This window comes from Chiloscyllium punctatum, chromosome 12 (genome assembly GCF_047496795.1).
Source record: "Chiloscyllium punctatum isolate Juve2018m chromosome 12, sChiPun1.3, whole genome shotgun sequence".
Taxonomy (NCBI): domain Eukaryota; kingdom Metazoa; phylum Chordata; class Chondrichthyes; order Orectolobiformes; family Hemiscylliidae; genus Chiloscyllium; species Chiloscyllium punctatum.
Genome location: NC_092750.1, coordinates 9,773,885 through 9,787,714, shown reverse-complemented (window position 1 = coordinate 9,787,714; position 13,830 = coordinate 9,773,885). Strand labels below are relative to the sequence as shown.

General features: G+C 51.4%; 1 protein-coding gene across 3 annotated transcripts in view; it reads left to right on the top strand.

Annotated features, from left to right (window-relative positions):
- Positions 1-13,830, top strand: part of col7a1 (collagen, type VII, alpha 1) — a 436,569-nt gene that overhangs the window by 311,507 nt on the left and 111,232 nt on the right. For all 3 annotated transcript variants that reach the window (XM_072581827.1, XM_072581825.1, XM_072581826.1), the window contains exons 76-78: positions 2,492-2,527; positions 11,510-11,623; positions 13,048-13,257. In XM_072581827.1, the coding sequence (XP_072437928.1) occupies positions 2,492-2,527; positions 11,510-11,623; positions 13,048-13,257 (360 nt within the window). The remainder of the gene's footprint in view (positions 1-2,491; positions 2,528-11,509; positions 11,624-13,047; positions 13,258-13,830) is intronic.

The following is a 13,830-nucleotide window of genomic DNA, read 5'->3' as shown; positions in this document are numbered from 1 at the left end:
GTGTCGTCTCTACAGTACAGGCCAGTCGATCAGTGTCGTCTCTACAGTACAGGCCAGTCGATCAGTGTCGTCTCTACAGTACAGGCCAGTCGATCAGTGTCGTCTCTACAGTACAGGCCAGTCGATCAGTGTCGTCTCTACAGTGCAGGCCAGTCGATCAGTGCAGTCTCTACAGTGCAGGCCAGTCTGTACGGTGCTGTCTCTATAGTGCAGGCCAGTCTGTACGGTGCTGTCTCTATAGTGCAGGCCAGTCTGTACGGTGAAGTCTCTACAGTGCAGGCCAGCCTTTTAGTGCAGTCTCTACAGTGCGGACCAGCCTGTCAGTGCAGTCTCTACAATGCGGACCAGTCGATCAGTGCAGTCTCTACAGTGCAGACCAGTCCATCAGTGCAGTCTCTACAGTGCAGGCCAGCCTTTCAGTGCAGCTTCTATAGTGCAGGCCAGTCCATCAGTGCAGTCTCTACAGTGCAGGCCAGCCAGTCAGTGCAGTCTCTAGAGTGTAGGCCAATCTGTACGGTGCAGTCTCTACTGTGCGGGCCAGTTGACCAGTGCAGTCCCTATAGTGCAGGCCAGTCTGTACGGTGCAGTCTCTACAGTGCGGGCTAGTCCATCAGTGCAGTCCCTATCGTGCAGGCCAGTCTATCAGTGCAGCCTCTATAGTGTGGGCCAGTCCATCAGAGCAGTCTCTGCAGTGTGGGCCAGTCCATCAGAGCAGTCTCTGCAGTGTGGGCCAGTCTATCAGTGCAGTCTCTACAGTGCAGACCTGTCTGTACAGTGCAGTCTCTACAGTGCGAACCAGTCTGTGAGTGCAGTCTATACAGAACCAAAACCCAATCCCATGGTAGGTTGCATCCACAAGGAGCTAACACCACAAGATTGTATCCCTGTTGTCAGTACAAACCATGGAGATAGTATAAATAACTGAGTTGCTAATGTGTTGTGCAGTCTTCATTCTAAGCTAATTTAATTGTGTTAAGATTTATTAGTTATGGCTAATAACTCAGACTGGATTACTTTACTCTGAATTCCTGAGGTAAGGAGAGAGTGACAGCCCTTGACCAACAAGGCCTCATTTGATCAAGTGTGGCATCAAGGAGGTGAAAGTGAGGGCTGCAAATGTTGGAGATTAGAGTCAATAGTGTGGTGCTGGAAAATCACAGCAGGTCAAGCAGCATCCAAGGAGCAGGAGAATCGACGTTTCAGGCAAAGAAGGGCTTTTGTCCAAAACGTCGATTCTCCTACCCCTGTGGCATGAAGGAGCCCTGGCAAAACTGGAATAGTGGTTATCAAGGGGTAATCTCTCTACTGTCCTCTGCTAGGAAGATGGTTGTGGTTGTTGGAGGTCAGCCATCTCAGGGCCACGACATCTCTGCAGGAGTTTCTCAGGGTACTGTCCTGGGTCCAACCATCTCCAGCTGCTTCATCAATGACCTTCCCTCCACTATAAGGTCAGAAGTGAGGATGTTCACCAATGATTGCACAACGTCCAGCAACATTCACAACTCTTCAGATACTGAAGCAATCCATGTTCAAATGCAGCAAGATCTGAACAATATCCAGTCTTGGGCTGACAAGTGGCAAGTAACATTCATGCCAGGCAATGACCAGCCCCAATTAGAGACGATATCACTGCCTCTTGATATTTAATGGAGTTGCCATCACTGAATCCCCCACTTTCAACAACTTTGGGTTACGACTGAAATTCGCCTGGACTCACCACAAAAACACAAGAGTGGGTCAGAGGCTAGGAAAGCTGCGGTGAGTAACTCACCTGCTGACTCCTCAAAGCCTGTTCATCATTTACAGGCACAAATCAGGAGTGTGATGGAATACTCCCCACTTGCCTGGATGGGTGCAGCCCCAACAACACTCAAAAAGCTTGACACCATCCAGGACAGAGCAGCCTGCCTGATTAGCACCACATCCACAAGCATCTACTCCCTCCACCATCGATGCTCAGTAGCAGCAGTGTGTACTATCTACAAGATGCCCTGTAGAAATTCACTAAAGATCCACAGACAGCACTTTCCAATCCCACGACCACTTCCATCTAGATGGACAAGGACACTAGATACTTGGAATCCTTCGAGTTCCCCTCCATGCCACCCACCATCCTGACTTGGAAATGTATCAGTGTCGCTGTGTCAAAATCCTGGAGTTCCCTCCCTCATGACATTGTGGGTCAACCCACAGCAGGTGGGTTGCAGCCGTTCAAGAAGGAAGCTCACCCCCACCTTCTCAAGGGGCAACTAGGGACGGGCAATATCAACCCTGGCTGGCCAGCAGCATCCATGATCCATGGATGAATTTTAAAAATTTAGGGAAGGTATGGAGAATCTGTTGGTAAGGGGTCTCCATCTGTCACTCTCCTCCTCTGCCCTCTTCCTTCGGAGTTATCACCATTCCCAAGGTGTTCATCTTCCAGCAGTTCCCACCCCTTTGTCAGGTTGCCTGTCGAAGGATCATAAACTCACTTTGTTCCTCTTTGCAGAATGTCGAAGACGCTCTATCAAAATTCGGGCTTAAGGTAAACGACAGCAAACTAACTGCAGCGTTTAGTTTAATTTAATCATGTTTACTACTGCTCCTCACTTTTCAATTGGTGCACCCTCTCATTCCTCACAACATTAGATTAGATTCTCTACAATGTGGAAACAGGCCCTTCGGCCCAACCAGTCCACACCAACCCTCCGAAGAGTAACCCATCCAGACCCATTTCCCTCTGACTAATGCACCGAACACTAGGGGCAATTTACCGTGGCCAATTCACCTGACCTGCACATCTTTGGATTGTGGGAGGAAACAGGAGCACCTAGAGGAAACCCATGCAGACACGGGGAGAATGTGCAAACTCCACACAGACAGTCACCCGAGGCTGGACTCAAACCTGGGATCCTGCTGCTGTGAGGGTGCTGTGTTAACCACTGAGCCACTGTGCTGCCCCAAACATGTTGCAATGTTTCCCTCTTCTTCAGTTTGCTTCATTCTCCCTTAAGCTTCCGCCTCTGACTTCCTCAAGGCTGTCCCCTTTCCATTGCATTTGATTTTGTCACCTTTTTTTGGGATTTGTTCATTTTGTTTCTTACTAATCACTCCCTTTTGCAGACTAACAGAGCTCATACAACATTACTGAGTGTCGTTTTGTAGTTTGATGAATCAAATTTTTGTTTTTGCGTCTGTGTAGCAGCACTGAGTGGGTGGGGAGGGTCAGAAGTGAGTGTCGAACTGAAGATTAATTTTGATAAATCTACAGTCAAAAATAATGGTCAAGATTTGTTGGATTTCTGAATGAAATGATGGCCACCTCACGGAAACTCACATTGAAATTGGAATGCCATCCACAGGCTTTCAAAAGTTATTTCTTGGGAATGGGTATCATTGGAAGGACCAGTCTTTGTTGCCCATCCCTCGTTACCCTTGCACCAAGTGCACTTTGGGCCAAATCAGAGTCAGCCATGTTGCTGTGGGTCTGGAGTCACATGGAGGCCAGGTCAGGAAAGGGCAGCAGATTTCCTTCCCTAGGCAACATTGGTGAACCAGATGGAATTGTACAACAATCGCTGATGGTTGTCATGGTCATTACTGAGTCTGGTTTTAAAATCCACGTTATATCAGTTAATTTTAATGAGTCTTTCCAGTTACTTTTGCACGCTAGCTGCTGTCATTGCATGCAAGCTGAGGCTAGCCCCTTGAATCTTCTCCACCAATTGATAAAAGCATGGGTGATCTAACTCTGACCTCAACTCACTTCCCTACCTGTCCCAGATGCCCTTTGGCCCCGCTGTTAATCAAGACCCAATGGTGGAACCTGAATCACCTTTTCTTTTAGGATAACTAGCCCGATTCCATTGCCACTACTTCATTGTCTCCCTCTAAATCCCAGCAATGATGGACAATCATCAACTGGCTGTACCTGAGATTATTCTGTCTTTAAATCAGGGGGCATTCTTGGAGAAGTCACAAACACCGATCTTCCTTGATGTGGGTCAAAGAGTGTCGCAGTGGAAAAGCACAGCCAGTCAGGCAGCATCCGAGGAGCAGGAGAGTCGACGTTTTAGGCATAAGCCCTCCATCAGGAATTCCTGATGTGCTCGCTGTGCTTTTCCATCACCACCCTTTTTGGCTCTGATCTCCAGCATCCACAGTCCTCACTTTCTCCTCTCCCTTGTTGTGGCTTGGAGCAAAGAAAACATGTTCTGAGTGACCTTGGTAACACGTGGCAGGAAGGAAGTGCATGGCTTATGTAATACTCTCTGTGCTGTGGATAATGTTGGAATATTTTATGAACACCAAACTTAAAGCAAGCTAAAACAGAAGCCACTGATTATTTCCAACGACAATCCCCAAAGACATGAACTGACCTGTTACCAAGATAAAGGAGGGGGTTGCTAAAATTCCTGAAGACTCAATGAAACTGGAAACTGCTCAGGCAGTTGGTGGCCCCTCGATGCTATCAAGGGAATTGGTGCTCAGGTCGTCTTCCATTCCTGAGGGGGACAGCTGGTAACTGACTGAGATGAAAACTGTTGCTGCTTCTTCTGAAGTCAGTTATTGGAGAGTCACTGCAGTGAGGCAGAGAGGACAGGATGAAGGGCTGCAAACATGGAGCCCACAGCAGCTAATGAGTATAAGGACAGAACCACACCAATCCTTCCACCCGCCCACCCCCCACCACCCCCTCCAACCTTTCCAGCTCCCATTTCCTGAACTCTTGACCCTGATTGAAGAATGATGACCTGAATTTTGGAACAAAATTATATTCTTTGTCCATTCTGAGGAAGGGTCACTCAGCTGAAATCAGTAAACTCTGATTTCTCTTCACAGATGTTGCCAGACCTGCTGAGCTTTACCAGCAATTGCTTGTTTTGTTCTTGTATTGTTTGTCCTTAGTTTTTTTAATTTGCGCCCATGTTGTATCACTTTGTTATCAGTCGAGATTCTCTCCCTTTCACACCCATTCTACATCTCCTTTTCCCATTCACCACCATTAATGAACCCTTTTATCTTTTGCACTGAGCCTGTCCATCATCTGCCCCATCTCTCCTCCTCCGCATCCTTCAGAAATACGTACAAGAAACATTTTCCGACACCTTCCAGTTCTGAAGAAGAGTCAGAAAGGACTCATAGCATGAACTCTTGTTTCTGCTTCCACAGATTCTGCCAAAGCCCTGTTTCCGTTCTCCTCACCCCAGTCGGACTGCCTTCCCTTCCCAGTCTACAGACAGGCAGGTGGCAGGAAGAACACAGCAAGGCAGGCAGCATCAGGAGGTGGAGAAGTCGAGTTTTCAAGTGTAACCTTTCTTCAGGCCCCAAAACGTTGGCCTCTTCACCTCCTGATGCTGCCTGCCTTGCTGTGTTCTCCCACCCTCCTGATGCTGCCTGCCTTGCTGTGTTCTCCCAGCCTCCTGATGCTGCCTGCCTTGCTGTGTTCCCTACCCCTCCTGATGCTGCCTGCCTTGCTGTGTTCCCTACCCCTCCTGATGCTGCCTGCCTTGCTGTGTTCCCTACCCCTCCTGATGCTGCCTGCCTTGCTATGTTCCCTCTCCCTCCTGATGCTGCCTGCCTTGCTATGTTCCCTCTCCCTCCTGATACTGCCTGCCTTGCTATGTTCCCTCTCCCTCCTGATGCTGCCTGCCTTGCTATGTTCCCTCTCCCTCCTGATGCTGCCTGCCTTGCTGTGTCCCTCTCCCTCCTGATACTGCCTGCTTTGCTGTGTTCCCCTCCCTCCTGATACTGCCTGCCTTGCTGTGTCCCTCTCCCTCCTGATGCTGCCTGCCTTGCTGTGTCCCTCTCCCTCCTGATACTGCCTGCTTTGCTGTGTTCCCCCACCCTCCTGATGCTGCCTGCCTTGCTGTGTCCCTCTCCCTCCTGATACTGCCTGTCTTGCTGTGTTCCCCCACCCTCCTGATACTGCCTGCCTTGCTGTGTTCTCCCACCCTCCTGATACTGCCTGTCTTGCTGTGTTCCCCCACCCTCCTGATACTGCCTGCCTTGCTGTGTTCTCCCACCCTCCTGATACTGCCTGCCTTGCTGTGTCCCCCACCCTCCTGATACTGCCTGCCTTGCTGTGTCCCTCTCCCTCCTGACGCTGCCTGCCTTGCTGTGTTCCCTCTCCCTCCTGATACTGCCTGTCTTGCTGTGTCCCTCTCCCTCCTGATACTGCCTGTCTTGCTGTGTCCCTCTCCCTCCTGATACTGCCTGTCTTGCTGTGTTCCCCCACCCTCCTGATACTGCCTGCCTTGCTGTGTTCTCCCACCCTCCTGATACTGCCTGTCTTGCTGTGTTCCCCCACCCTCCTGATACTGCCTGCCTTGCTGTGTTCTCCCACCCTCCTGATACTGCCTGCCTTGCTGTGTCCCCCACCCTCCTGATACTGCCTGCCTTGCTGTGTCCCTCTCCCTCCTGACGCTGCCTGCCTTGCTGTGTTCCCTCTCCCTCCTGATACTGCCTGTCTTGCTGTGTCCCCCACCCTCCTGATACTGCCTGCCTTGCTGTGTCCCTCTCCCTCCTGATACTGCCTGTCTTGCTGTGTTCCCCCACCCTCCTGATACTGCCTGCCTTGCTGTGTTCTCCCACCCTCCTGATACTGCCTGTCTTGCTGTGTTCCCCCACCCTCCTGATACTGCCTGCCTTGCTGTGTTCTCCCACCCTCCTGATACTGCCTGCCTTGCTGTGTCCCCCACCCTCCTGATACTGCCTGCCTTGCTGTGTCCCTCTCCCTCCTGATACTGCCTGTCTTGCTGTGTTCCCCCACCCTCCTGATACTGCCTGCCTTGCTGTGTTCTCCCACCCTCCTGATACTGCCTGCCTTGCTGTGTCCCCCACCCTCCTGATACTGCCTGCCTTGCTGTGTCCCCCACCCTCCTGATGCTGCCTGCCTTGCTGTGTTCCCCTCCCTCCTGATGCTGCCTGCCTTGCTGTGTCCCTCTCCCTCCTGATACTGCCTGTCTTGCTGTGTCCCTCTCCCTCCTGATGCTGCCTGCCTTGCTGTGTCCCTCTCCCTCCTGATGCTGCCTGCCTTGCTGTGTTCCCCTCCCTCCTGATGCTGCCTGCCTTGCTGTGTCCCTCTCCCTCCTGATACTGCCTGTCTTGCTGTGTCCCTCTCCCTCCTGATGCTGCCTGCCTTGCTGTGTTCCTCCCCTCCTGACGCTGCCTGCCTTGCTGTGTCCCCCTCCCTCCTGATACTGCCTGTCTTGCTGTGTCCCTCTCCCTCCTGATGCTGCCTGCCTTGCTGTGTTCCTCCCCTCCTGATGCTGCCTGCCTTGCTGTGTTCCCCTCCCTCCTGGTACTGACTGCCTTGCTGTGTTCCCCTCCCTCCTGATGCTGCCTGCCTTGCTGTGTCCCCCTCCCTCCTGATACTGCCTGTCTTGCTGTGTCCCTCTCCCTCCTGATGCTGCCTGCCTTGCTGTGTCCCCCTCCCTCCTGATACTGCCTGTCTTGCTGTGTCCCCCTCCCTCCTGATGCTGCCTGCCTTGCTGTGTCCCTCTCCCTCCTGATGCTGCCTGCCTTGCTGTGTCCCTCTCCCTCCTGATGCTGCCTGCCTTGCTGTGTTCCCCTCCCTCCTGGTACTGACTGCCTTGCTGTGTTCCCCTCCCTCCTGGTACTGCCTGCCTTGCTGTGTTCCTCCCCTCCTGATGCTGCCTGCCTTGCTGTGTTCCCCCAGCCTCCTGATGCTGCCTGCCTTGCTGTGTCCCTCTCCCTCCTGATGCTGCCTGCCTTGCTGTGTCCCTCTCCCTCCTGATGCTGCCTGCCTTGCTGTGTTCTCCCAGCCTCCTGATGCTGCCTGCCTTGCTGTGTTCCCCCACCCTCCTGATACTGCCTGCCTTGCTGTGTTCCCTCTCCCTCCTGATACTGCCTGCCTTGCTGTGTTCCCCCACCCTCCTGATACTGCCTGCCTTGCTGTGTTCCCTCTCCCTCCTGATGCTGCCTGCCTTGCTGTGTTCCCCTCCCTCCTGATGCTGCCTGCCTTGCTGTGTCCCCCTCCCTCCTGATACTGCCTGTCTTGCTGTGTCCCTCTCCCTCCTGATGCTGCCTGCCTTGCTGTGTCCCTCTCCCTCCTGATGCTGCCTGTCTTGCTGTGTCCCTCTCCCTCCTGATGCTGCCTGCCTTGCTGTGTCCCCCTCCCTCCTGGTGCTGCCTGCCTTGCTGTGTTCCCCTCCCTCCTGATGCTGCCTGCCTTGCTGTGTTCCCCTCCCTCCTGATGCTGCCTGCCTTGCTGTGTCCCCCTCCCTCCTGATACTGCCTGTCTTGCTGTGTCCCTCTCCCTCCTGATGCTGCCTGCCTTGCTGTGTCCCTCTCCCTCCTGATGCTGCCTGTCTTGCTGTGTCCCTCTCCCTCCTGATGCTGCCTGCCTTGCTGTGTCCCCCTCCCTCCTGGTGCTGCCTGCCTTGCTGTGTTCCCCTCCCTCCTGATGCTGCCTGTCTTGCTGTGTTCCCCTCCCTCCTGATACTGCCTGCCTTGCTGTGTTCTCCCACCCTCCTGATACTGCCTGCCTTGCTGTGTTCCCCCAGCCTCCTGATGCTGCCTGCCTTGCTGTGTCCCTCTCCCTCCTGATGCTGCCTGCCTTGCTGTGTCCCTCTCCCTCCTGATGCTGCCTGCCTTGCTGTGTCCCTTTCCCTCCTGATGCTGCCTGCCTTGCTGTGTCCCTTTCCCTCCTGATGCTGCCTGCCTTGCTGTGTCCCTCTCCCTCCTGATGCTGCCTGCCTTGCTGTGTCCCTTTCCCTCCTGATGCTGCCTGCCTTGCTGTGTCCCTCTCCCTCCTGATACTGCCTGCCTTGCTGTGTTCCCTCTCCCTCCTGATGCTGCCTGCCTTGCTGTGTCCCTTTCCCTCCTGATGCTGCCTGCCTTGCTGTTTCCCTTTCCCTCCTGATGCTGCCTGCCTTGCTGTGTTCCTCCCCTCCTGATGCTGCCTGCCTTGCTGTTTCCCTTTCCCTCCTGATGCTGCCTGCCTTGCTGTGTCCCTCTCCCTCCTGATGCTGCCTGCCTTGCTGTGTCCCTCTCCCTCCTGATGCTGCCTGCCTTGCTGTGTTCCCCCACCCTCCTGATGCTGCCTGCCTTGCTGTGTCCCTTTCCCTCCTGATGCTGCCTGCCTTGCTGTGTTCCTCCCCTCCTGATGCTGCCTGCCTTGCTGTGTCCCTTTCCCTCCTGATGCTGCCTGCCTTGCTGTGTCCCTCTCCCTCCTGATGCTGCCTGCCTTGCTGTGTTCCCCCAGCCTCCTGATGCTGCCTGCCTTGCTGTGTCCCCCTCCCTCCTGATGCTGCCTGCCTTGCTGTGTCCCTCTCCCTCCTGATGCTGCCTGCCTTGCTGTGTTCCCCCAGCCTCCTGCTGGTCTACTTTGGAAGCCAGCACCTGCAGTTCTTTTGTCTTTCTCTTCCCAGTCTGGTGGTTAGACACACCATTGTTCTACCATTCCCACATTAGCCTGAACGTACAGGTCATTCTGCTATATACTGAAGTAAACTCAGTGAATGTTTGAGATATTTTTTGTCAAAGTCTCAGCCATTGGAGTAAACACAGTGTCATCTCCACGTCGAACTGCTACTGCCTTCAATATTTGTATTTGTATTTTTCGTACTGTCATAGGTGGGGTCTGATATTATGGGCTCTCTCTCCAGTTGGAAATAGAGGATTATGTTGCACTCTGCAATTTTAATATGTAACAGTTACGATATCATTGAAGAAAAGTCTGTGCTGCGTAAAGGGAATCAACATATTCAGTCAAAAGCATAAAACAAAGGCGCTGAAGGCAATTTGGTCCTCCAACACTGCTGCACCATTCAAAGAAATCATGGCAGCTCTGATAATCCTCAAGTTCACTTTCTTGACGTTCCCCGTAACCCTTGATTTCCGTACTGATTCAAAATCTGTCTCTCTCAGCCTTGAGTATACTTAATGTCCCAACCTTGACAGCCCTCTGAGGTGAAGAATTCTGGGAAACAGTCTCGCCGTTTGATGGTACTAAAGTCGAGTGGTATTGGCTATTTTCCCTGGAGTGGCGGGGGCTGAGGGGTGACGTTGTAGAGGTTTATAAAGTCATGAGGGGCTTGGATAGGGTGCAGAGCCGAGGTTTTTTTCTCTGGGGTGGTGGAGTCCAAACCTAGAGGGCGTAGGTTTAAGGTGAGAGGGGAAAGGTTGTACTGGCACTGGAGGGGTGCAGAGGAGGTTCACTAGGTTAATTCTAGAGATGAGGGGGTTGTCTTATGAGGAGCCACTGAGTAGACTGGGATTATATTCATTGGAATTCAGAAGAATGAGGGGGGGATCTTATAGAAACATACAAAATTATGAAGGGAATAGACAAGATAGAAGTAGAGAGGATGTTTCCACTGGCAGGTGAAACTAGGAAAAGAGGGCACAACTTCAAGATTAGAGGAAGCAGATTTAGGACTGAATTGAGAAGGACCTTCTTCACCCAGAGGGTTGTTAATCGATGGAATTCCTTGCCCAGTGAAGTAGTTGACGCTACTTCAGTAAAGCTAAGATTGATATTATTTTGAATAATAAAGGAATTATTACCTAAGAGGGTAGGTATGTGGAGCTGAGTCCATGAAAAGATCAGCCATGATCTTATTGAATGGCGGAGCAGGTTTGAAAGGTCAGACGGCCTACTCCTGCTCCTCGTTCTTATTTTCTTATGTAAAAGAAATCTAAGGGGCAACTTTTTCAGACAGAGGGTAGTGTGTGTATGGAATGAATGGCCGAAGGAAGTTCCAAAAGTTCATCGGCTTAGGGTGAGAAGGGAAAGATATAAAAGGGACCTTTTTCACACAAAGGGTGGTGCGTGTATGGAATGAGCTGCCAGAGGAAGTGGTGGAGGCTGGTACAATTACAGCATCTAAAAGGCATCTGGTAGGGTATATGAATAGGAAGGGTTTGGAGGGATATGGGCTAAATGCTGGTAAATGGGACTAAATAAATTTAGGATATCTGGTCAGCATGGACAAATTGGACTGAAGGATCTGTTTCCATGCTGCACACCTCTATGACAAGATGACTAACATCTTTTTTTCAGAGGTAGCATCTTTTTTTCATGTCTTCCATCTGGCCCTTGGAAATGGGAGGCAAAGATCTAATGGTATTATCATAAGATTTATTCATCCAGAGACCAGGTAATATCATAGAGACTCAAGTCTGATTCCACCATTGACAGATGGTGACATTTGACTTTGATAATTTTTTTAAAAATCTGAAATTAAGATTCCAATGATGACAGTGAAACCATTGTCAATTGTCGGGAAAAGCCCATCTGGTTCACTAACGTCTTAAGGGAAGGAAACTGCCATCCTTACCTGGTCTGGCCTACATGTGACTCCAGACCCACAGCAGTGTGGGTGACTCTTAACTGCCCTCTGGGCATTTAGGGATGGGCAATAAATGCGGGCCCAGCCAGTGACGCTCTCATCCTGTGTCGGAATTTTTATAAGGTCACTTGAGGGTCGCCTCTGCAGAGGCTGAAGAAAAGTCACAGATGCAAAACTAATGTCAGTGTTTTTTCATTGGAATTCTTCAGATTTCAATCCTGCAGGATTTAGTGAAACACCACGATGATGGCCTACGTTCCACAGTGTTGGGGAAGGAAGGAGAGAAAGGTGACCCAGGGGAACGAGGTCAACAGGGGTCAAAGGTAACATGAGATGTCCCCAGTAGCAGCCCCGTAAAACAATTTCTCATCAACAATGGTGTTACATACCCCTGTACTACCCCCTGACCCCAAACCCCTTGCCCCATTCCCTACTGACCCCAATCCCCTTCCCCCATTTTTCACTGAACCCAATCCCCTTCCCCCATTCCTCACTGAACCCAATCACCTTCCCCTATTCCCTACTGACCCCAATCCCCTTTCCCCATTCCCCACTGAACCCAATCCCCTTCCCCCATTCCTCACTGACCCCAATCCCCTTCCCCTGTTCCTCACTGAACCCAATCCCCTTCCCCGTTTCCCACTGACCCAAATCACATTTCCCCCATTCCCTGCTGATCGCAATACCCTTCCCCATTCCTCACTAACCCCAATCCCCTTCCCCCATTCCCCACTGACCCCAGACGCCTTTGCCCATTCCCCACTGACTCCAATCCCCTTCCCCTATTCCCCACTGACCCTAGTCCCCCTCGCCCATTCCCCACTGACCTTAATCCCCTTGTCTCATTCCTCACTGACTCCAATCCCCCTCCCCCCAGTCCCCATTGTCCCCAGTCCCCTTCCCCTCTTCCTTACTGACCCCAGTCCCCTTCCCCCATTCCTCACTGACTCCAGTCCCTTTCCCCCAGTCCCCATTGACTTCAGTCCCCTTCCCCATTCCACACTGACCCCAACCCCTTCCCCCTTTCCTCACTGACCCCAATCACCTTCCATCCCTCACTAACCCCCATCCCTTCCCCCATTCCCCACTCACTCCAGTCCCCACTCACTCCAGTCCCCTTCCTTCATTCCCCATTGATCCGAATCCCCTTCCCTTATTTCCCACTAATCCCATTCCCTTCAACCTTTCACCACTCCCACTGTGTTCTCTTCCAAAAAGGAAACAAGAAGCAGTAAATCTTGGAAATGATGGAACTGTTCCAAACTCCTCCAGTACCATTATCACCGCGTTTCACCCTTTTACTTATTGGCTATCCTTTCTTATGTGTATCACCTCCCCAACTCCCTACTTTGCCATGGTCCCCACTTTGCCCCTCTCTCCTACCCCAGGGCTAGGCAGCTGTCAGTGCTATTGCTCTGGGACACCCTCTGTCAGCCATAACACTAAAGCGGCCTAGCAGCAAGAAACGCTTAACCTGAGCACCTTCATATAATTTGCGTGTTGAAAGAATTATCTGGTCAACTCTGTCCAGAACACAATCAATCTTCACTTTAAAGAGAGAAAAAATACCCCACTCATTTCCTCCCTGTTTAAAATTAATGTGAAATTAAATGAAAGCTGATATTTCTCTTGTAAACCAGACAAGTGGGCTCCTGTGGGGTCTGTGGTAGAGAGGTAATAACCATGAGTTCTTTTATAAGCTGACCATTGACTTCCTTTGACTAGTTTCTGTTGTGCTGTTTTCCAGGGTGACGTTGGAATGCCTGGTGAAAGAGGGTTTAAGGGAGACAAAGGAAGCCAGGGTTTTCCAGGGCCCCAGGGACCACCAGGCCTTGCAATATCCGAACGAGGTCCTGAAGGACCCCCAGGTAAACCAGGTGAACCTGGCAAACCAGGTATCCCGGGACTGCCAGGCCGGGCTGGAGATAAAGGAGAAACCGCACATCCTGGAGAGAGGGTTGGTATAAAGCCAATGCATTACTATCTCTCTCTCTGTTTCTCTCTCTCTCTGTCTCTCTCTCTCTCTCTCTCTCTCTCTCTCTCTCTCTCTCTCTCTCCTGGCAGGCAGGTCGGACAGCATCCGAGGGGTGGGAAAGTCAACATTTTGGACCAAAACCCTTCATCAGGATGCTGTCTGACCTGCTGTGCTTCTCCTGCTCCTTGTTATCTGTTGTCTACCCTTTTCTAGGGTTTTGCTGATGTGCCTCTGAAAATCTGAAATTCTCACTTCAGCTTCAAGTACTCTATCCTGAAGATGACCTTGGAGTTTGACCATTCATTAACTTTCAGTGTGATCATTCCATGCATGTTCCTCAATGCTAGCTTCACCTAACTTGAATCATCTCCACGGGCTCTGGGAGTATGCACGTCTACCTGTAAAGCTGTTCCCAAAACCCTTTAGCTCATCGCTTTGGTGAGGTCTCTTGTGCTGCAGAATCTTCGTGCTTATTTATATAGTGACCCCCTTCGATGTTTACAGCAGGAACCTGGTGTTTTATGGGTATTTTTAATCGAGATGCCACAGGGCGAC